The following is a 23364-nucleotide window of genomic DNA, read 5'->3' on the forward strand; positions in this document are numbered from 1 at the left end:
ACACAGGTAGGCGTCCAGGCGGGTCTTGAATATCTCCAGAGAAGGAGACTCCACCACCTACCTCCCTGGGCAGCCTGTTCCAGTGCTCTGTCACCCTCACTGTAAAGAAGTTCTTGTGCACATTCATGCCGAACTTCCTATGCTGTACTTTCATCCCATTACCCCTAGTCCTGTCCCCATGCACTACTGAAAAGAGACCAGCCTCACCACTATGGCTCCCAAACCTCAGGTATTTATAAACCTGGATCAAGTCCCCTCTCAGCCTTCTTTTCTCAAGGCTAATCTCAAGGCTAGTCAGACTTCTGACTGCACAAAACTGCAGCTGAATGTAAGTACCAGCTGAAACCAAAATGTGGTAGGGAGTTAGAAACCCCCTGAAAAAAAAACTTCATACTTTGATATCAAATGCTATAACAGATTTGAAGACATCATCCCATTTGGGGGAAGTTTAATACTGCAAAATATAACTAATTCTTGGCCAGTTTTAAATCGAAGCTTCTGAGAATGAGATCTTCATATTTGAAGCACTGACAGCCCGACATCCCCATTTTAATAAGAAATCATAGAAATAAACGCACTGGGTCAAGCTACCATTATACACACCAGTTACGACAACAATCCGAGCATCACCAGGCAGTAAGTTCAGCTACCAGATCACACACAGATTTCCAAGTAGCTGGGAAGTTAAAGAAGTCAAGTCAGGAACTCAGGACTCTGTACTATGGGAAGAGACAGGACAGGTTTCAAATACACCCATGAAGTTTTCTCTAATTTCTGAATTATTTCCGAACTTCTAACTACAACATACGCATCTTCCCCTGCAACACAAACATGAGGAAGGACCCTTCTTCAAAGGCAGAAACTCAAATAAGTCACGACATTTACTTACATTCACTTTGGTTAACACAGCTCTCTGTGGTTTAAGCAAGCAGCAAAACAACAGTATAACAAACAATCTTGTTATGAAAGCAGGGTATTTGAAGGCAATTACCATATAAAGCATTTATAGGAGAACATCCAAAAGCATCATGGAGAAAACAGTTGAAGCTAACAGCTGAAAATGCAGAAGTACTAAAAACTGACTGCAAACTATGAACACAGTGCCTCAGAAAAACCCGAAGACAGAATAAAGCGAGGAGTGATCTCACTTTAGCATCTTAAAAGTATTTTTAATTATCTCAATAGAAGGAAAAAACATCAAACAAGTAGACAGTCAATTAGAAGATGAACAAGAGCACGAGAATGGTGTTACAGGACAACTTACAAACAGGACGAAGAAACGGTACAGGAAAAAAATAAGAGGCTCGTGTAGAACTTTTGAAACACACTGATATTCAGGGCATAATTTAGACATAAAGGAATGAGCAGCCACCTAAAAAATAGGGGAATACATAACTTTGCTTCCAAGTTTGCAATTCGGCAGGACTGCAAAATTAGTTAATACAATTTGGGAATGACTCCAAGCTAGAAAATAATATTTTCTCAACAGAACATTGGCACAACTGCAATAACATTACGGTTCCTTCCGTGAAAGAAATCAGCTGTAAGACAAATTGGCAAATATATAGACGATGGTGACCAACTGAAAAAACTAATTAAACTTCAAACCTGATATTCTCCTCAGCCATAGACAGAATTTCTAGAATTGTTTCAATACCATGAAAATAAATCATTTCTTAAGTTTTATATATTAAGAGATATGTAGTAATCTAGAGAAACTGGATTAAAAAACTGGCTTTCTAAAAATGAAGTGTAATACATATGAAGAAATGCACTAAAATCTGAGAACTCTGACAAGGTGAACGTGTCAGATTTCTGGTAGCAGCTATGTTAAAGACCGCAGTTCCCAATATATATATTTGTACTGGCAGATGGCCCTGATATAAATCCAAATGTACTGTAAGAGGACCACTGATTAATCTGGATGAGGAATAAGTACCTTTTATGCTGGTATGAATCACAATGCTGACAAAACAGATCATCACAGATGCATTCAAGACAGGAACATTCTTTGCTTGCATACATATTTTAGTATGGGACATTGTTAAGCAGCATATTATATAGTAAAAAGCAAAGTGTATTTTTTAAACACTCCTCACGTTTCTGAAAGTAAATTACAAAAGAAAAAAAAAGAAAGCTGTTGCAATTATTCTGTAATCCAGTGCACTCTAGAATTGTGATCTTCTTAAAGAAGTAACATTGTGTATCTTGACCTTTTCCCAATAGTAGGTGACCATATTTTTAAGCTACAAGAATCCAGAGAAATGTAAAATCATACAATTGAAAATAACATTGTGTTCTTTCCCAGACAAATCTCAAGTGTCAGTATAAAGTAAAGAAAGTAGTGGGTGGTAAGAATGTGTTACAGATGAGACTTCAGCAATACACAAAACTACAAACTACACAGCTGCACCGCTTTCATTTAGTTACTCCACAGCAGGAGTGGAATAGCTCATGTAAAATACATCATCGACATTTCTACATGAATGAAAGCTACATCTTTAAAGTATAGAGTGAATATTCAATATGAAAATAGAAATTTTAAACAAAATTCAAATTATTCCTACGCGCTTCTTCAGAATTCTGTTCGAGTCAGCATTTCATTTGGCATCAATTTATAGTGATCTAAAACAAATGGCAGCAGCACAGCAACAAACGATGGTCTAACGAGGAATGAGTACCTTTATAATTTCTACGGTATCTACCTGTATGAAAACATTTAAAACTGAGGCGTTTTAAATACAGGAAATCTTTCTATTGACTGTAATAGTCGTCCTAGAAGAAAAGCCCTTCCTATTTGGAGCAACAATTAATGCTTAACATTTAAAGCTTTGTCCTCAGTAACATTTATTCTACAATCATATGCTCACTTTGTTACATGTTGTGTACTTCATACATCCATTACATACACGAAATGTTTTAATTTATTTCCAACGAGTACTAAGAACAAATCATGTCTCAAGTATACTAAACTGGTCACATTTATGTTGCTCACGTAAGTTTAGTCTTTGATTGTACAAATAGTTCAAAATTCTGCATTCAGAAGTCTTAAAATAGTTACATTCAGGTTACATTCCATCACTGTTACCTAGCTGCATCATTTTTCAATTCCATCAGTGGGTGATCAACACTAGAAAGATTATCATTTCTTGCATACGTGTAAAATTTACTCCTTAAGTATTGATTTGCAACACAGTAGTAACACTGCAGGTACAGAAGTAATGCTTTCTTATCAGGCATGTGAAAAGACTAACTCTACCACAGTTGATGCTGGTGTTTACGTAGAAGGCTTCTCACATATCATTTCAGTCCACAGGGGGTAGATGTTTGTCTATGAACTGCTTTATATCCATCATTTCCTGTTCAAAGATAAAGGTACGTATGAGTCAAGTTCTTTGTTAATACACATTTACTACACATAATGTTTCAAAATTTCAATTATTGTGAGCAGCTGGGCTGTTGAATGTTTAATTAGTTATTTGACATGTTTTAATCACATTTGCATGTTTTAATCACAGCAAGTCAACACTGCTAACTCTTCAAGGCACTAAATGTATCTTTACAGAATCACAGAATGACCCGGGTTGGAAGGGACCTCAAGGATCATGTAGTTCCAACCCCCCTGCCTGGCAGGGCCACCAAACATACACCTTTACTAGATCAGGTTGCCCAGGGCCCCGTCCAACCTGGCCTTGAACACCTCCAAGGACGGGGCATCCACAACCTCCCTGGGCAGCCTGTTCCAGGGCCTAACCACTCTCCTAGTAAAGAACTTCCCCCTAACATCCAACCTAAATCTATCCTCTTTCAACTTAAATCCATGTCCCCTTGCCCTGCTATTATCAGCCCTTTCGAAGAGTTGACTCCCGTCCTGGGTGTAGGTTCCCTTAAGGTACTGAAAGGCTGCAATGAGGTCACCCCGCAGCCTTCTTCATGCTGAACAAGCCCAGCTCCCTCAGCCTGTCTTCATAGGAGAGGTGCTCCAGCCCCCTGATCATCTTTGTGGCCCTCCTCTGGACCCTTCCCAACAGCTCCATGTCTTTCTTGTACTGAGGGTTCCATACCTGGACACAGTACTCCAGATGGGGCCTCACAAGAGCAGAGTAAAAAGGGACAATCACTTCCCTGTCCCTGCTGGCCACCCCTCTCCTGATGCTGCTCAGGATAACATTTGCCTTCCATGCTGCAGGAGTGCACTGCTGGCTCATGTTAAGTTTCTTGTCCACCAGGACCCCCAGGCCCTTCTCTGCCGAGCTGCTCTCAAGAACCACTCCTCACAGTCTGTACAGGTGCCTGGGGTTCTTCCGGCCCAAGTGCAAAACTTTGCACTTTGCCGTGTTGAACCTCATTAGGTTCACCCAGGCCCACCTTTCAAGTCTGTCAAGGTCCCTCTGAATGGCATCCCTTCCTCCCTCCGTATCAACCGCACCACTCAGCTTGGTGTCATCAGCAAACTTGCTGAGGGTGCAATCGATTACATCATTGATGTCACTGATAAAGATTTCACTCTTTACTCACATAGTACTAAGTGTTATAAGAAGGAGCACATATTTACACATTTGAATTATTAAATCAACTCAACTGTTTGCTGATCCAGAGCCATAAAAGCATGTTTTGAGGCTGCCACTTCCCTAATATCAGCCCTCCTTCCACATTTTTCTGATGTCTCCATTCAAAACCATGCAAAATTCTCCTTGAAATACCAAGTTGCATTGGCACTGCGAGAATTCTATCTGCCTTCTAATTCAATAATTATTAATGTGATTAACACAGGTTAGGAAAACAAATTAGAAATAAGATTGTTTTATAGCTCAGCCATCCCAGCCCCAAAAATACATTCCTCTGAGGAATTTCCCACTGGTCATATGAACTTTTCCCTTGGATGTTTTTTCAGACAGGCATTGAGTTAAACAGTAAAATAAGTCAGTGGCATCACAAACTTTTAATAGAAAAAAATACAATTAAATTAAAATGCCCTGTAATTGTTAGGAAAAAGTAAAATCATACTTAGCTAAAACATTTATATTAAGAAAATTACCTCAATACATGAACTATGCATCATGCCAGAGTAAGTTTTGAAGGTTATATTGGCTGGATTTATCATAGTCTTTAGCTTCTCAACAGTAAGAGAACCAAACATTAAAGGAACAAGTGGGTCACAGTCCCCATGGCACTGAAGTACAGGAATCTCCTTGTTGACACCAACAGCACCCTGTCCAGGGTGGGAAGAGAAGAAGGAGGAAATAAGTGGGGTGAGATATCATATGAATACCATGTTAAGCAGATGTAACCACTGAGTACTTCTTCAATTCCCCTTCTTGCCAGAATTTAAACCCCCAGTGCCCTACTCTGAGAATGACTGAGTTATCCAGCTGCAGTCTGAAGATACAGCATTCAGATACACTCATTTTGCCTCAGCAAAACTGCTTCAGAAAGAATAAATAAATACCTGAACAAAAGAAGTCCGTAGAGGAAGCCAACAGCTGAGGGCTACAACACCTGCTAACTTCTGATGTGTTGTAAGGGCTGTATACAATGATAAAGCACCACCCTAAAATAAACAGATCAGTATTAGAATAGTGAAGGTAATGTCACTTCTAACATTTGTTTCAGGATCTTTGGTTTCTCTTTTAAAGAACTTCTTATATTCCAATTCATTCTTCCTTAGAATCAATACTAAAAGCAGTATTATATGTACTTATTGTGCATTTTTTTCCCCTCCAAGCCCATGTGATAGATTCACAAGTAAAATGTACCACAACTGACAGCTGAAACGCAGGCAAGAAATAGAGGAGTATTATTCATGTATCAATAAAGATTGTATCACCTCAACTTAACTTTAAGTTTTATTATTTTATTATCAACTTTAATATTCTAATTCACTGAAACAACAACCACAGAGTTGACGAATAGATCTAAAAGGTCCGTAGGATACTGGTCAACTGGATATTGTAGAAGTACAAATGATGGAACCGTATTTCCCAAACAAATCCAGACCACGAAATAACTAACACATTAAAGGTAGATGTAAGATGTTAAAGAAAAAAAAGATTTTCAGGCAACACTACAGAAGCTATATATATAACGACTAATAACTTTAAATAGGTTAATAATGTCGGTAACTTTTTTTTCCCACAAGTTCATTTGTCAGTGAAAATTAATTATTTACATAAACTAACAGACTTTGGTTGTTCAGGTGAAGAGAAACAGACACCTCAAAATGTCAGACGCAACAAACACCCATTCAAGTTTGGATTTCCCACAATGGGACAGCTAAGCTATCCCCCTGGAAAAAGATGGTCCTTTTAAAGCACACCTTACCTGAGAAAAGCCTCCCAGAATAATTCGATTAGAAGGAATTCCATTTTTTACTTCTTGATCTATTAGTGCTTTAACTGCAACACAAAGAACAGGAATTAAAATGCACTCTATTCTGTAGAAAATCTAGAAGAGAGAGACCACCTCCCTGATGTCAACATAAAGTTCATGAGAGAAAAAACTTGTTAGCTCTACAATAAAAAAGTAACAGAAAAATCTAGGATGCAATCAAGAATTCCAGTGCCCCTATATCACTATACCCCTATATCATGTGCAAGGAAGTCTTCCACTGCCTGGAAAATGGTATCACATTCTAACTATCCACTATGACAAATGAATGCCCATATAGCTCTAACTTGCTATGTTATCCAGAGGCTCTTAGCATGCAGGCTCCCCTGCCCATTTCATCCTTGAAGGTTTGAAGTATATAAAGTGTTTTTACTGATGAACTGCCTACTTAGTCATGAAATCTAAATAAAATAAAATAAAATAAATAAAAAATCTAAATAAAAAGCTAAATTTAGCTCAGCAATAATAGTGCATACACATTACCTTCTCTAATCATTTTGACTTCTTTAATCTAATAGGCTCTTTCAGACTCATCATTAGCTCTTAACAATACATAGAAGCACTTTCAAGACCTAGAAAGTATTACTAAACATACCATTCTCTGCTGCCTGTTTGATCCCAACTTCATCTTCCTGCGAATCTGGAGAAAGTCCAATGATATCAAACCTTACAAAAACATCAACAAGAGTATTACTCATTAGAGCAACCATTCCACTACTTTAAAGCACAAAATTGAGATGCTTTCCAAACTTGAATGCTTGTTAGCTGACATACTTCATATCAATTATCCACAGTTTCCAAGAAATCATCAACAATCTGTAAACATGGATAAAATGCTCGACCCAGTCAATGAAGTTTTTGAGAGCTTTGCTTTCTTCTGTCATTTATTGCACATTAAACAGCAGTTTTGATACTTGCTCCAAAAACAGCAGCAGGGACTTAAATTTAACAGCTACGAGTATAACATTAAAATGCTGTTTGAAGAAACAAACTAAAGTTACTTGAGAAAAAAAAAATCATGAGGGCTGCTTTAAGAACACTGAAATTCTCATATTTTTCCTGCTTTCTATTCAGAATGGATGTTCTAAAGAACAGTTGCTAGACATCCCAATTCTACTGATGCACTTAATATTGCTTACTTGGTAGCAATGGTATTTATATTCAAACCTCTGCTATTACTGACTACAAATTCATACACAATATAGACCAGAGATTATAGATGTAAGATTATTTTTTCATGTAGTTTAACACATGCAGATTAGTACTGAAGAACAGCCATTACCACAGACACACAGAAAATTGCTGTACACTCTGAGAGCCCTTCTATAAAACAAAACTAAAGCAAAAAGCTTTTGATAATTCCATCCAATTAAAAGAAGCCATTCAGGTTGTTCAGGATTTTTAATTAAGAACAATGAGCTCAGACCTTTGGATATATTTTGAATCACATTGTTTGCAGCTTTATACTCACCACGATGGCATACTCATGTTCATGTTCAAAGTAACTGGCATAAATGGCCTAAGAATGGGAATTAACAACATAGATGTAAGGTACATACTGACATTTAATTATGCAGACGCAGTTATGGCATTGAATTACAACACTCTTTCTTCCAAACCATAATTAACACTACTACCCTGTAGTGTCTCATCAAGAAATCTCCCCCAAAATCAGTGTCTCAGAACACATTTGTCATTTAGGGTTGACCTTTGCTTGGAGAGCAAGCAAAACATTAACAGGCTGTTTTATATATACAAACACATGTAAAATACAAGCATATATATAATGCTCCATATAGCTATTTCTTATATAGACTTGTATACCACAGTTCCACAGACAAGCTCAGTGGATGAAGGTACCTTACACAGGCCTTACAAGGAGCAGCTGAGGTAGCTAGGATTGTTCAGCCTGGAGAAGAGGAGGCTCAGGGGAGACCTTATTGCTCTCTATAACTTCCTGAAGGGAGGCTATACTAAGCTGGGGGTTGGCCTCTTCTCTCGTGTAATCGGTGATAGAACTAGAGGGAATGGTTTCAAGCTGCGCCAGGGGAGATTCAGGCTGGACATTAGGAAGTTTTACTTCTCGGAAAGGGTAGTCAGGCATTGGAATGCACTGCCCAGGGAGGTGGTGGAGTCACCGACCATGGGAGTGTTCAAGAAACGTTTGGATGTTGTGTTGATGAATATGATTTAGCTGGGTAATGGTTGGACTAGATGATCTTCTAGGTCTTTTCCAACCTTGATAATTCTGTGATTCTGTGACTGCGTGAGGAATCAAATGTGGCTACTGTTTTATCAACAGAGGAACATAAAGTCTGCAGGGCAGACTGAAAGGAGACAAAGAGCAATGAAAGAGAACAGCTTGCTTACTTATTGCTGTTAGAGCAGAAGAAAATCTGAATTTTGGGTTAAAATAAACTAAAAGCATTATGATACATCTAGGATTATTTACTGACCCCTCACCACACTCAGAAGTACTTTAGTTCTCAGACTGCACAGAGAGTTCCTAATGCATTATTTGCAGAAGATATAAGAACACCCTGTGAACTCCTGAAATGCGCATGTAACATGTAAATTGCAACTACTAGACACACAAGTTTAAGATGTTCACGTACATAATATACAGTATATACAGTATATTTAATGGTCAATGAAACAAAAAATTAGTCCTTGTTAAGAATGGCTTTGAACAGGTAACTGGGAGTGAGGAGAGACCTCAATCAAGTGAGAGCATAAAGACAGTCTAACACTACATGTAAAGGTTTTCAATTTGTTTTCAGTCTGAGTGAGTAACAAAAGCAAAACATGAATGCAATTGTCCAAAGGTTCCTAAAAAGCAACAAAATATTTAATAGAATCAGAATTGTTTTCAATGTCTTAGTAAAGAAGTATAGCCATCCCAAATTCCATGTGACTTCATCACCCACACAAGTACCTTAGTATCTAACTATAGAAAAGATGAAACAGGAAAAGTTCCAAACTTACGCGTGCGGGCAAATGTATTTCACATGGGGGCTTTTGATACCAGCAAGTGCTTCTGACCATCCATGCCTGTTAACAAAAAAACACCTTGTATGTCATTTATGTACCAGCTTAGCTTCTACGTTTATGATGCTCCAACTACACAGCGCACATAAAAAATACTGAATAGAAGAGCAAGCCAATACCTAAGCACGGACTATGTAGAACCAACCCAATCAAACCTGATATATTGACATCAGCTTAGCTTGCATGCTCTCAGAATCAAGCAGTTTTTCAGATCTCAGATATACGCTGAATGAATGGTTATGCTTAACTAATCTTGTGGCCTTCTATGATGGAGTGACGGCGTTGGTGGATGAAGGGGAGGCGACGATGTCATTTACCTGGACACTGAGCAAGCCTTTGACATGGTCCCCATCACATCCTCATCTCCAAATTGGAGGGAGGTGGATTTGATGGGTGGACAACTAGATGGATAAGACAATTGGCTGAAAGGCCGCAGACAGAGGGTGGTGGTCAATGGCTCTGATGTCCAGGAGGAGGCCGGTAACGAGCGGTGTTCCCTCAAGGGTCTGTCTTGGGACCGGTGCTCTTTAACATCTTTATAATGACATCGATGAGGGAATGGAGTGCACCCTCAGCAAGTGTTTGCTGATGACACCAAGCTGAGTGGTGCAGTTGATACGGTGGAGGGAAGGGATGCCCATTCAGAGGGACCTTGACAGGCTGGAAAGCTGGGCTCGGGTGAACCTAATGAGGTTCAACACGGCAAAGTGCAAGTTTTGCCACTTGGGCCGGAAGAACCCCAGGCACCTTGTACAGGCTGGGAGGAGTTGTCCTTGAGAACAGCTCGCAGAAAAAGACTAGGGGTCCTGATAGAATGAGAAACTTAACATGAGCCAGCAGTGCGCTCTGGCAGCCCGGAAAGCAAATGGGATCCTGGCTCCATCAGGGAGAGGGGTGGTCAGCAGGTAGGGAGGTGATCGTCCCTTCTCTGTACTCTGCTCTTGTGAGGCCCCATCTGGAGTACTGTGTCCAGGTGTGGAGGCCTCAGTACAAAAAAAGACATGGAGATTTTGGAAAGGGTCCAGAGGAGGGCACCAAAGATGATCAGGGGCTGGAGCACCTCCCCTATGAGGACAGGCTGAGGAGTTGGGCTTGTTCAGCCTGGAGAAGAGAAGTTGCGGGGTGACCTCATTGCAGCCTTTCAATACCTGAAGGGAACTTACTCCCAGGAAGGGAGTAAACTCTTCGAAAGGGCTGATAATAGCAGGGACTAGGGGAAATGGTTTTAAGTGAAGGAGGGAAGATTTAGGTTGGATTGTTAGGGGAAAGTTCTTTACTAGAAGAGTGGTTAGTCTGGAACAGGCTGCCCAGTGAGGTTGTGGATGCCCCCGTCCTTGGAGGTGTTCAAGGCCAGGTTGGACGGGGCCCTGGGCAACCTGATCTAGTAAAGGTGTATGTTTGTGGGCCCTGCTAGGCAGGGGGTTGGAACTGCATGATCCTTGAGGTCCCTTCCAAACCCGGGTAATTCTGTGATTCTGTGATTCTGTGAATGCACAGAGCCTGAGATTTGCTCAGGGCACGAGCCATCAAGCTTCCTGCAAACCAAGTAACTGGAATACATCATTTAAATTAAAAGCTCGGCGAGATTCACACCAGGGCTGAGCTTTAAACTTGTACACAACTAGACCCAAAGCCAAACCTGTGCAGAGCTGCTGGCTGCGCCTGCCACTTGACTTTAGCAAACATTCAACAGTTCCTGGATTTCCTGACTTCTCTCATTATTCAGCATCCCTAACTCAGTCAGTATTGCACAATCATAAAATCTGCATTGCATAAACGTATATGCTGACTGTATAGAACAGTCAGCTGTGTTGCACGCTTTCTTCACACTTTGACAAGTCAACCAAGGGGATGCAGCAAAGTAAGAAGTTCAAACAACTTCCAGCGGCTCGCATCTCTAAAGCATGCAATCTTACACCCGGCACTCTTCACAGCTACATGCAGGCACTAAACACATCGACATACTCACCCGGTGTCTCCCAGTCCATGAAGAAAAATCACCTAAGAAAAATACACAGCGCTATGAGACGACTTAAGGAAAGCAGGACTAGGGGAAATGGATTTAAGTTAAAAGAGGGAAGATTTAGGTTGGATGTTAGGGGGAAGTTCTTCACTAGGAGAGTGGTTAGGTCCTGGAACAGGCTGCCCAGGGAGGTTGTGGATGCCCCGTCCTTGGAGGTGTTCAAGACCAGGTTGGACGGGGCCCTGGGCAACCTGATCTAGTTAAAGGTGTATGTTTGGTGGCCCTGCCAGGCAGGGGGGTTGGAACTACATGATCCTTGAGGTCCTTTCCAACCCGGGTCATTCTGTGATTCTGTGAAAGCGAGAACCCCGCTCGCATAGCTCCAATACCCTCAGGGGCCCCAGGGCGATGTAACCGGACTGCAGCCCCCGGCCGCCCGTAGGAGGCACCCGAAGCTCCGCCCCGCCCGCTGACACCGCGACCTTTCCAGCACCGAGCTCCGCTCCGAGCCCATCGCCCCAGGAACCTGTGGCACTGAGCCGGCCTCTCACTGCCCACCCTCAGCCCGGCCCGGCCACGCTGCGGTGTCACCCCAGGCCGCCGCCGCCGCTCCTAGCCCCGGCCCGGCGAAGAACAAAGCGGGGCGGGGGCCGCCTCTCGCTAGGGTTCCCGAATCCTGCGCTGTCTCTTCCCCTTCCCTCCCGAACTCACGGCGGCCGTCGCCTTCCTGGCGGCCGGGACGATGGCGGGGAGCGGCGCCGACATGTTGTTGCCGCACATACACCGGACTGCCGGGCGGCCGCGGGACGACGGCCAGAGAGTGGGAGGTGGGGCGGCAGGGGGCGGGGATGAGCCTGCCGTCACCGGCACCATTGGATGCGGCGGGGTTGGCGGGAGAGCGGGGCGGAGTAGGGGGAGCTGCTGTGAGGTGGAGGTTGTGATTGTAGGGGGGGCTGCCATCTCAGTGTTTCTTATATCTTGGATAGGTTTGAGAGCTGGGCCGAAGCCAGTGGGATGAAGTTCAACAAGACCAAATGCCGGGTTCTGCACTTTGGCCACAACAACCCCAGGCGGTGCTATAGGTTTTGGGGTGGAGTGTCTGGAGGATTGTGTGGAGGAAACGGATTTGGGGGTACTGATTGATGCTCGGCTGAACATGAGCCGACAGTGTGCCCGGGTGGCCAAGAAGGCCAACGGCATCCTGGCTTGCATCAAAAACAGTGTTACTAGCAGGAACAGGGAGGTCATTGTCCCCCTGTACTCGATGCTGGTGAGGCTGCACCTTGAGTACTGTGTTCAGTTTTGGGCCCCTCACTGCAAGAAAGACATTGAGGCACTGGAACGCATCCACAGGAGGGCTACGAAGCTGGTGAGCAGTGTGGAGCACAGGCCTTATGAGGAGCGGCTGAGGGAGCTGGGATTGTTCAGCCTGGAGAAGAGGAGGCTCAGGGGAGACCTTATTGCTCTCTATAACTTCCTGAAGGGAGGTTGTAGTGAGCTGGGGGTTGGCCTCCTCTCGTCGTAATCAGTGATAGAACTAGAGGGAATGGTTTTAAGCTGTGTCAGGGAGATTCAGACTGGACATTAGGAAGTATTACTTCTCGGAAAGGGTAGTGAGGCAACTGGAATGCACTGCCCAGGGAGGTGGTGGAGTCACCGACCATGGGAGTGTTCAAGAAACACTTGGATGTGGTGCTGAGGGATATGATTTAGCTGGGAAGTATTGGTAATGGTTGAACTAGATGATCTTCTAGGTCTTTTCCAACCTTGATAATTCTGTGATATAAATCAGTGCTGCTGGAGCAGCGCGGCGCTGTGTGCATAGGGCATAGTTGCACAACAGAAGGGCAGTGGGGCACAGGGCAGCCCGCTGCCTGCAGGCAAAAAGCACAGGGCCTTGCTTCCTAAGGGAACTACGTAGTTGGTGTTTCTGAACGCCAGGAGAAGCAATACAGCCAACATACACATTTACTAGATCAGGTTGCCCAGGGCCCCGTCCAACCTGGTCTTGAACACCTCCAAGGACGGGGCATCCGCAACCTCCCTGGGCAGCCTGTTCCAGGGCCTCACCACTCTCCTAGTGCACAACTTAACACACACCCCACACCGCCGCCATCTTCCCCGCTCCCCCCCTCCCAGGCTGTGGCACCGCGCGACAGTGCTGGAGGCGCGGTTTACGGCTCTTGCCGTAAAGCAGCTCTGCCCGCGGATCTCCGCCGCCGTCCTTGTGAGGGCAGTGGCGATGAACGTGAATGGTGTGCAGGGCGCCCTGCAGCTGCTGCGGACGCTGCCTAAGGTCACCCTGGCCAACCTGAGGCCCAACCCGGGTTCAAAAAAGACGGTGAGTGCTTGTGGCTGGTCGGGTGGGTCTCCGGTTCCCTGTTGCTCTTAAGGGTCGTTGCAAGGTCTTGATTGCGGCGGGCCTGGGAGAGCTGCCCAGCAGGAACGAGGTGGGGTGGTGACGTGTGTTGGCCCTGTGTACCTTAAAGCTGTGTGCTCATGGCCATCTACACGGACAGCTGGATGATGGGCAGCACTACAGTGCCGCTGTAGTGGTTAAGAGGCATTAAAAAAATTATATGTAATAGCAAACATTTATGATTGGGAGTAATAGTATGCGTGGAAAAGGAGAGGCTGGACAAAAAGGGAAAGTCGTTCCAGCCAGCATTTCTTATTAGTAGTGATAGTTCCAAAGCAAAACTGAATTCTCAGCCCTGGAACGTGTTCAGAGGAGGGCTACAAAGCTGGTGAGGGGTCTGGAGCACAGGCTGTATGAGGAGAGGCTGAGGGAGCTGGGATTGTTCAGCCTGGAGAAGTGGAGGCTCAGGGGAGACCTTATAGCTCTCTGTAACTTCCTGAAGGGAGGTTGTAGTGAGCTGGGGGTTGGCCTCTTCTCTCGTGTAATCAGTGATAGAACTAGACGGAATGGCTTTAAGCTGCGCCAGGGGAGATTCAGGCTGGACATTAGGAAGTATTAGTTTTTGGGAAGAGTAGTCAGGCATTGGAATGCACTGCCCAGGGAGGTGGTGGAGTCACCGACCATGGCAGTGTTCAAGAAACATCTGGATGTTGTGTTGAGGAATATGATTTAGCCGGGAAGTATTGGTAATGGTTGGACTAGATGATCTTCTAGGTCTTTTCCAACCTTGATAATTCTGTGATTCTTTGATTCTCTCTTCCACTCCTTACTTATAAAACAATAGAGAAGTAAGGAAAAGGAGCCCAACTGATATAGGGGCAAGAAGAGTCATAAGAATAAAGAACAGACAGAACACCAGACCTAGTGAGTTCTGCATATTTGTAATCCCACAGGCAGGAGAACAGATACTCTTCGCCACTGCGTTTATCAGGGGTTCTTCTCTAAATTTTTATGTACTCGTTGGGTTTTTAGCAAGTAACTTGCAACTTCAGATAGGAAATGAGGTGTGGGTTGATAACTTTGTTTTCTACACGTTCCTGCTACCTGTCAGCTGTCTGTTAGAGTTTGTTTGTAGGGGTGATCTCAGCTGGCTTTCCCTGTTTTTTTTGTTTTGGTGTGTGATGGTTTTATTCTGTGGTTAATCAGTTCAAATAAGTGTATTTAAGAACCTGTTATTTCACAAACATGTTTTGAACAGAACCAGTGTTTTCATTAGCTCCACCGACGATCTAAAATCTAGTCAATATACCAATTGCTTTCTATGTTTGACCACAGATTGTCGTATGTGCAGGCAGCCCTTGGTAAAGATGGGCCAGGAGTGCCCATCCCTTTGCCTCCAAGTACTTCTATTCCTTCTGTGTATTTATGCTGGTGTTAAGGTTGTGTGTTGAGCCAGATCGAGGAATGAAACTGCTGAAAACCAATTAGACAAAAAATATTTTGCATCCAGCTTAGTTTCCTGATTTATCTAATGCAGAGCTCTACAGCACAAAAGATTCTGTAAATAAAGTAAGCACAGTGTGTGGGTTTGGGATGAAACAGCTTCCATTAGTGCCAGTAGTGTAGTCTAGCATGAACTTGCACTTGAACTCTGTTCTGTTTAATATTAATACAGGTAAGCCTTGCCTTATTTCAAGTGGATTGAAAAGAATTATAATTTTTAATTATTTATAGCAATATTGGCTTTTATATTAATATGCCAGTGCACATTATGTGTTCTATAATTTAATACAAAGCATAAAACAACAAATTTTGTGTATTTGTGGCAGTTCTCAAACCTTAGTTTTACTAAATATTCCCTGCTGCAGGATAGCTGCAAAACATGTTTTACAGTATTAGGAGTGTCCACAGTTTGTCTGAGATAGATGCGAAACATTAGAATGTGAAGAGACTTAATGAAATCTTTTTGCTAATGACTTATTTATTTTTGAATCAAGAGTGATTATGGAGTGACTTATCAAAGGTTACTTGTGAACATCAAATCATGTTTAACATGTGCTGCCTTACATATTTCCCAGTATGCCTGATTCAAACTGAAGAACACAGTGGAACACAGCAAATACTTGTGGGGACACAATAGTGTAAGCAATATGGCATTGCTCCTTCTGTATGTTTGCACTCCAGTGAATCCTAGCTTAAATGGATAAAAACTATGTAGAATTAAATGCATTCATCAAAGTGGTGTGCAGATATGGTTGTGCCTCTTGGAGCTCTGTAGCTTTTGTCAAAAATTGGCATTTCGTTGTGTTGGTTATGTCTCAGAAATCTTGTGTTTTATAGATTCTTCTCTAGAAAGTAGTTAACTAAATGTATTGTTTATTATTTTCAAGGAGAGAAGACGTGGCCGTGGACGATACAGAGGTAGAAAGTGTGGTCGAGGTCACAAAGGGGAAAGACAAAGAGGAAATCGCCCCCGATTAGGCTTTGAGGGTGGCCAAACTCCATTTTATTTGTCAATACCAAAATATGGGTTTAATGAGGGACATAGGTAAGTTCTTTCGTAGTAGCACGCAAATTCATCAGTCTGCTTTTCTTAATCTTTCTTGTCAAGCCAGAGTCCGTCTAGTATGACAAAACAAGCCTTGTTATAGACTAGATATATCTGATAGTTACCTTGCCTACAAGCAGAATGTCTTGATTCTCATTATGTACTTCTTTTAATAAATTATTTTATTTTGCTTTGCAACTCTTCTTGTTTGCCCTTTTCTCTTTGCACAATCCCTCATTTGTAGCAGTGTATCCCCTACAATTAGTCCTATTTCTCTTCTGAGAACCCTCTTCCAAACATGCTTCTTTTATTCCATGCCTGTCTTCACAGCAGATAGCTGATTGTACTGGCTGGAAGTGGGCACATTGCCTTTAATGAACTCCTGTGAAGATGTTAGGCTTCATAAGTGTAGCTTTCCTTTCAGTTTGCTTAATTCACCTGGAGCTCTGATGTCTGCTAGCCAAGCAATTCCACTTTTCTTCATTGCTCTACTCACTAAGCTCTGCAGTACTGGCATTTATGTCTATCCGTGCTCCATCTGTTCTGCTCAGTATCTTAAAAAGCTCATTAATAACAAATCTGTCAGACATTAAATCATCCTTTGCTCCTGTTTTCATCAGGTGCTCTGCCTTGCCTAATGCTTCTGTCCCCTTTTCTCATTGTGCTCATTTGTGCCATTGTCCCTCTTTCAGCTTTTTAACATTATTTGCCCGACTTGTTTTTTTCTTCTGTCTCCTTTCTTAGCAGTGGATCTGTGTGCTGGTCTCTATATATTAATTTTCTTAACTATATTGACAGATGGAAAACTGTTAGGTTTTTGTTGTCTGTTCTTGTTCCTTTTATACGTGGTCACAAGAACTTCTATATGCATACGGTGCTGTTATGGGTACTAGTAACAGAAACATGCCACAGATGCAGTTGAAGAATGAAAAGACTGATGTCTTTTTTTGTTAGCTGTTAAACTTGCAGTTTGATTTACTGTTTCATATTTTCAATTTATGTTTTGATTAATTTACAATAAGGGTAGAGCACTTTTCATCCATAAAGGACATGTTGCAGAATGCAAACATTGAGCTTCTCACATTAGCAGTGGTCATAGTTTTATTAATAAACAACATCAGTAATCCAAGATTCTGCAATGGCAAAAATAAAAGGATCCTACTGCTTTTTAATCGCATTGGGTGAACATGGAAACAATAACAAAAGGTACTTTTTCAACTGAAGTGCACTCCAGAGGCTACTGTGGTAGAATAAGAGCATAGTGAACAATGTCTCTAGAGTTTATCCTTACCTCATTTTTATTTATTTTTTCCTGCCTGCAGTGCTCATCCTTTACTTTTTCAACTTTTGCTCTGTTAGGAGCAAATCTATATGACTGGGCTAATTCTGTTGCTTGTCATTTTTATTTTTCCTGGCTTAGTTTACATAAATGTCTTGGCTTTTCTACAAGCATTCACGGACTTGCAGTAGCAGTAATTAAACTGTATGAGGATAGTTTTGAGCATGAGCAGGAATCCTATGCAGTAGGCAGAGATACTGGAATAGGGGAAACTACTCTGAGGATCAGATTATGTAGTTAAGTAAGTTAGAACTTAATAAAAGGCAACAGAAAATTCTGCTGAAGGTGATAGCTATGGACAGAACACTCAATTTTCTTTGGTGGTAGTTTGTCTTGATTTATTTTTTTTGTCAGATTTTCAAAAGGCATTAGTGATGTTACCAAGCTGGATTCACTTCAGTGTGTTGGTTATTTAGAATCTTATTGAATTACAAAGATATGCTTATACTTAACTCATGATGTTTTGCTGCTTCCTTTAACCAACCAGCTTGTCAACAGGAAAAGGATCAATGTCATATTGGAGGGTGGGAATTGAACGCATAGTGCAGTCTTGGTCTGTAACTGGGACTTGTAAGTTTAATTTAATGCCAGTTTGGCTTATGGATGAGGCTATTTTAAGCATTTATTTGGTTGTTTTAAGACTAGGTAGAAAACTGAATGTGTGCTGTATATCATTGTTCAGCTCTATTAAAGTTTGTATTTTGTACATTTCTTTTTGTTCCTTTTTTCCCCCCCTCATTCCTCTCCAGCTGCCGACGTCAGTATCATCCCCTCAGTCTTCAGAGGCTGCAGTACCTGATTGATTTGGGTAGAGTTGACCCTACGCAACCAATTGACTTAACGCAGCTTACTAATGCTAGAGGTGTAACAATACAACCTTACAAACGGGATTATGGTGTCCAGCTGGTGGAAGAGGTAGGCATACAATAAAACATATGATTTCAGGCAGCAGAATGCCTTGGGTTTTCAGTTTTTTTCTCACTAGGCTGTTGACTGCTTTGGAAGCATCCTTGCTTTTCTAAATTAGTTTTCTGTAGAATTGATGATATCTAACCCACTAGAGGGCAGTATGGACAAGCAAAACATTAGGGAGATGTTTTAAGACCAGAGAGACTATACAAAAATAATAGTTGAGAAAACATAACAATAGATCAAAAATTATTTTGGGACAGAAAATTAGAACATGCTAAAATAAATGTATGAGAATTTTGGACAGGCTAACATTTTTAATTGAACCCAGACGACTAAAGGAGAGCAGTTTGGTTACCCTTCTTGGGATGGTAAACAGACAAATTGTAGTATTTTTCAGGATAAAATATTTCTTATAACTTTAAAGAGATGAATATGTGTATGCCTTAAAATACTCCTGTTAACGTTACTCTAATGTGTGTTGAAACTTACAGGGTGCTGATATCTTTGCAGCAAAAATAAACATTGAAGTGCAAAGGGCATCTGAATTAGCAATTGCAGCTATAGAAAAAAATGGAGGTGTCGTTACAACATCGTTCTACGATCCAAGGAGTTTGGGTAAGAATATCTCTTCATTTCTGACTTCTTAAAATACGAAGATTAAGGGTCCAAATTTCAAAGGTAGTTTTTATTGGAAAGTCATCCAATTCATCCATTCTAAAAGCTTAAGCAAAGATACGTTATAAAAAATGTTGAGCTGGTCTGTCTCTTCTCTTTTCTTTATTCTTAAGATGTTCATTTATTTAGCCCTACTGGTGGTATGTACAGGTGGTAGTTGACAGGATGAGGAGAAATGACCTCAGGTTGCACCACGGTAAGTTTAGGTTGGACTTTAGGAAACACTTTTTTACAGAGAGGGTAGTTAAACTCTGGAATAGGCTCCCCAGGGAGCTGGTTGAGTCACCATCCCTGGATGTGTTTAAGAGCTGTTTGGATGTGGTGCTCAGGGATATGATTTAGCAGAGGGTTGTTAGAGTTAGGGTACTATGGTTAGGTTGAGGTTGGACTTGATGATCTTTGAGGTCTTTTCCACCCTGAGTAATTCTATGATTCTGTGGTTAATGGTTATTTAACTATCAGCCAATTTAAGAAATGTCAGTTGCTGTGTAAGCAGAGGAACTAATAAAGGACTGATTCTTTGAATTTTTGTCTTAACTTTTCCACACATTTAATAACCCTTGGGAAATGCAGGGGAAGGTTGATTTAAATGACACTCAGTTGATGATGTTTTTAATTTAAAATTGCTTTCCAGTTAAAATGAGGAAATAACTAAGTTAGAGAAGGTCAGAATCATTCCAATAAAAATGGCTATTGTTTTGAGAACACTTTCACTGAAGAATGTGACTTTGCTTTGCTCGAGGCTGCATCCTGCCTGATACTCATTCATGTCATTAGTATTGACAATAATGGAGATTTCTTGTGTGAATGAGGCTGAGGACAAGAGGAATAGGCTTCTTTTGTCCAAAACATGTTGTTTGGGACTGATATAAGCACTTTTTTTTCCTAATCCAGGAAATGATCAAGTATTTAGTTTAAAAACATCTGAAATGTAATTTGTCAACTAGCAAAAAATGAGGCAAGGGCCCAAATGTTCAGATGTCCAAATAGACTCATAGAATGGCTTGGGAAGGGGTCTTGAAGATTGTCTAGTTCAATCTTCCCTTCAATCTTGCTCCACTGTGGACAGAGTTGCCCCCCACTCAATCAGGCTGCCCAGGGCCTCATTCAGCATTGCCTTGAATGGGGCCAGTGAATGGTACATGCACAGCTTCTCTGGGCAACCTGTTACAGTGACTTTGAGTAAAGAATTTCTTCCTTGTGTCCAATTTAAATAAACTTCCTATTGATTCTTTGTTTAAAATACTTAAGGAAACACTGAAGTTATCACTTGTTGACTGTGTAAATAGGGATTTTTAACATCTCAGCCAGTACTTTAAGCCAGAAGATGCCATCTTCTTCAGTGCTGTCTTTCCAATGAAGGCATTCTAAATGTATTAGATATAATTCATCTAGACTGTTTTAACTGATATTTATAGTGACACAGTTCTTTCTTTGGGTAGGAGAAACTTGATTTGTTTTTTGCTTGGTATGTTTAGCTTAAGTTAGCTTAATAAGTTAGTTAGCACAAAATACTAAGTGCGGGTAATTTATTGCCTCTAAGTATTGATTACAAAGGATCATACCTAATCCCTTTTCTTTGCATGCAGATATTTTAATTAAGCCAGTCCCGTTTTTTCTGCGCGGCCAACCTATTCCAAAGCGAATGCTTCCCCCTGAAGACCTTGTGCGTTACTACACCAATGCAAGTAATCGTGGGTACCTGGCCGATCCATCGAAGGTTGCAGAAGCCAGACTTGAACTTGCCAAGAAGTACGGTTATACCCTACCAGACATAACTAAGGATGAGCTCTTCAAAATGTTAAGTACACGCAAAGACCCTAGGCAGATATTTTTTGGTCTTGCTCCAGGATGGATCGTAAGCCTGGCAGATAAGAAAATTCTGAAGCCAACCGATGAGAGGCTGTTAAAATACTACAGCTCATGAATTCAGGACTGGAGACGACTGCAGGTGCACAGGAAACATCTGGATATGAAATAATGGATACAAAGTGGTGTTTGTTTTTTTTCTGTAAGACTCCTGTTACAGCAACAAAACAGAAGTTTTTGTTTATGTAATCTGCTGGTAGCTTTTGCTGTTTTTGATTGTCATAATACTGCAGATGAAAAAGCTTAACATTTGGAAGCAGTGTGGAGTCTGAAATAAAGCATGTATTTGGGCACTTTCTCTTGCTATTATTTGCCTGTTATTTTATTCAGAAGACATAGTTTGGTGTTGTATGTTTCAGTGGATGTTTCCAAAGAGTAGCTTGACTTAATAATTAGTTTATAATCTTTCCCTTCAATTCAAAAACAAGTACTAGTTTTAAACTTGTTATACAGCATTCCAGTTGATGTAGAGAATGTTACCTTGAACACTTCCAAAACATAAACCATCAGTTTTTCTTGGATGGGGAAAATAAAATAACAGTGGAAACTATCGAAGTACAGAAGAATGAATTAACCTCTTGGAGTTTCTAGCAATGTTTTTGGTTTTGCCACTGCCAAAAAAATCTCAACTTTCTTTCTTTTTTTGGTCTTGTAGTCATTGCTTCAGATGGAACTGAGGAAGCCATAGTGTGTAGTTTGGAAGAATTTCATCTGAATCTCAGAAACAAAAGATAACTGTTGTAACAACTGTTTTTCTTCAAATGGAACTTAAAACTTGCCCTGATGCAGATATAATGTCGTTGCTGAACATGCATAGAATTCAGTGATGCAGGATATTAGTAGTGCATCCAGCGATGTCAGATTATGAAGAATGTATGAGGGAAGTATGTGATGGACAAAACATACAGTAAGGATTCAGTTCTCAACTTGGTCACAGTCTCTGTGTGGTAGGAGATTAATGTAGGTGTTGTAAAAAAATTGCCAATTATTTTTATGGAACACAGTATATAACAAGAACAACTTGTAACAAAGTGGGTAAATATTTTCCAACAACTGCTTATTTCATCAATAACATTAAAGTATTACTAGCCTAAGTTTCATCTGGATGCTTAGGACTGGGCATTTGGGGATGACAAACCATGCAGTAAATTGAAAGGTAAATCTCAAGTTAATCTGTGAGTAACTGATCTGACTCTTCACAAGTTAATGAGATGTTTCATAACAACTTGGACTTTTAATGGAAGCTGAGTTTGGCATTAAGATAGGGATAATTTGGATATCAAGATGCAGGAAGCAGTCCGGAAGACCAGAACATAAGAATAACACTTGCTTTCCAATTTTTTTATGTGCCTTTGGAAATACTGCTTATAGTTTCCTGTAACAGACAAACCACCCCATCACCCAGGGAAAGCCTTCTAAGTGCCAGAATCTGCTTCTCATTTGTAACACCTGCAGTTCACTTTTGTGCTTCAATAAGAAAAGCATTTGCTTTTTCTTTTGGCTGCTGTTTGTCAACCACTCCGATTTCTGCTTCACTCAGCAAGTGGTGTTGGCAATCTGTATGAACATCTGTAATTGCAAGACAAAGTGAAATGTTCTCATGCTGAATAACTATAGCACAGAATGCAGACATTAGCAATGGAAAGTAACTGATTTTTTTTGTGTGTCAATTTACACTTTGGTTTCTATTGTCTGTTAATGTGTGTGAGAAGCTATTAATAATGGGCGTTCTCCTGATTTATAGCTTAAGTATAGGTGAAGCATAGCAAAACAACACCTATATGAAACTGGATTGTGAATAGCAGGAATTTGCTCTCGCTGGTGTTAACATCAGTATTTTATAAGGTGCACAACGCATTTCTGGTGCATGGCAGGTGCCAAAAAAAAAAAAGTATAGTGAGTGTTAACTTGAATGTGAAGTAAATAACTTTCTCGCTTTAGATGTATCCTGTTCTGCATCCTGATGATTGTAGGTTTGGAAACTTAAATGACAAGCAATACTTATTTTTACTTTTTTATTTTTTTTTCCTTGCTGTTGTTACAATGCTGCCACCTCCATTTGGGAAGGAGTTGGAGGGGGAAGAGTATTTATTGCCTTCCCTTATTTGTGCCATAATGTTTCTGTTTTTATGAATCAATTCACAATTGTGTTATGTGGAGGTGGTGGTACTCAACAGGAAAGCTACTTAACTGGAAGCAAAGAAGGAAGTTAGTCATGTTAGTGAAGACCAGAAGACAAAAGTGTTTATGTATCATTGTGTATT

The 23364-nt window shown here is 41.1% G+C and overlaps 2 protein-coding genes across 2 annotated transcripts; one reads left to right on the top strand and one right to left on the bottom strand.

Moving 5' to 3' along the window:
* Positions 1-868: 868 nt before the first annotated feature.
* LYPLA1 (lysophospholipase 1) lies at positions 869-12235 on the bottom strand. The gene is made up of 9 exons (XM_015855643.2): positions 12110-12235; positions 11405-11436; positions 9373-9438; positions 7859-7906; positions 6983-7053; positions 6322-6395; positions 5450-5551; positions 5039-5212; positions 869-3359 (listed from the first exon to the last, which is right to left on the bottom strand). Exons 1-9 carry the CDS (start codon positions 12176-12178, stop codon positions 3306-3308), a joined length of 690 nt encoding a protein of 229 aa, XP_015711129.1. The 5' UTR covers positions 12179-12235; the 3' UTR covers positions 869-3305.
* A 1340-nt stretch (positions 12236-13575) lies between these two features.
* Positions 13576-21404, top strand: MRPL15 (mitochondrial ribosomal protein L15). The gene is made up of 5 exons (XM_015855644.2): positions 13576-13739; positions 16148-16305; positions 18394-18559; positions 19048-19171; positions 20821-21404. Exons 1-5 carry the CDS (start codon positions 13641-13643, stop codon positions 21156-21158), a joined length of 885 nt encoding a protein of 294 aa, XP_015711130.1. The 5' UTR covers positions 13576-13640; the 3' UTR covers positions 21159-21404.
* The last annotated feature ends 1960 nt before the right edge of the window (positions 21405-23364 follow it).

The sequence above is a fragment of the Coturnix japonica genome, chromosome 2 (assembly GCF_001577835.2).
Source record: "Coturnix japonica isolate 7356 chromosome 2, Coturnix japonica 2.1, whole genome shotgun sequence".
NCBI classification, from domain to species: domain Eukaryota; kingdom Metazoa; phylum Chordata; class Aves; order Galliformes; family Phasianidae; genus Coturnix; species Coturnix japonica.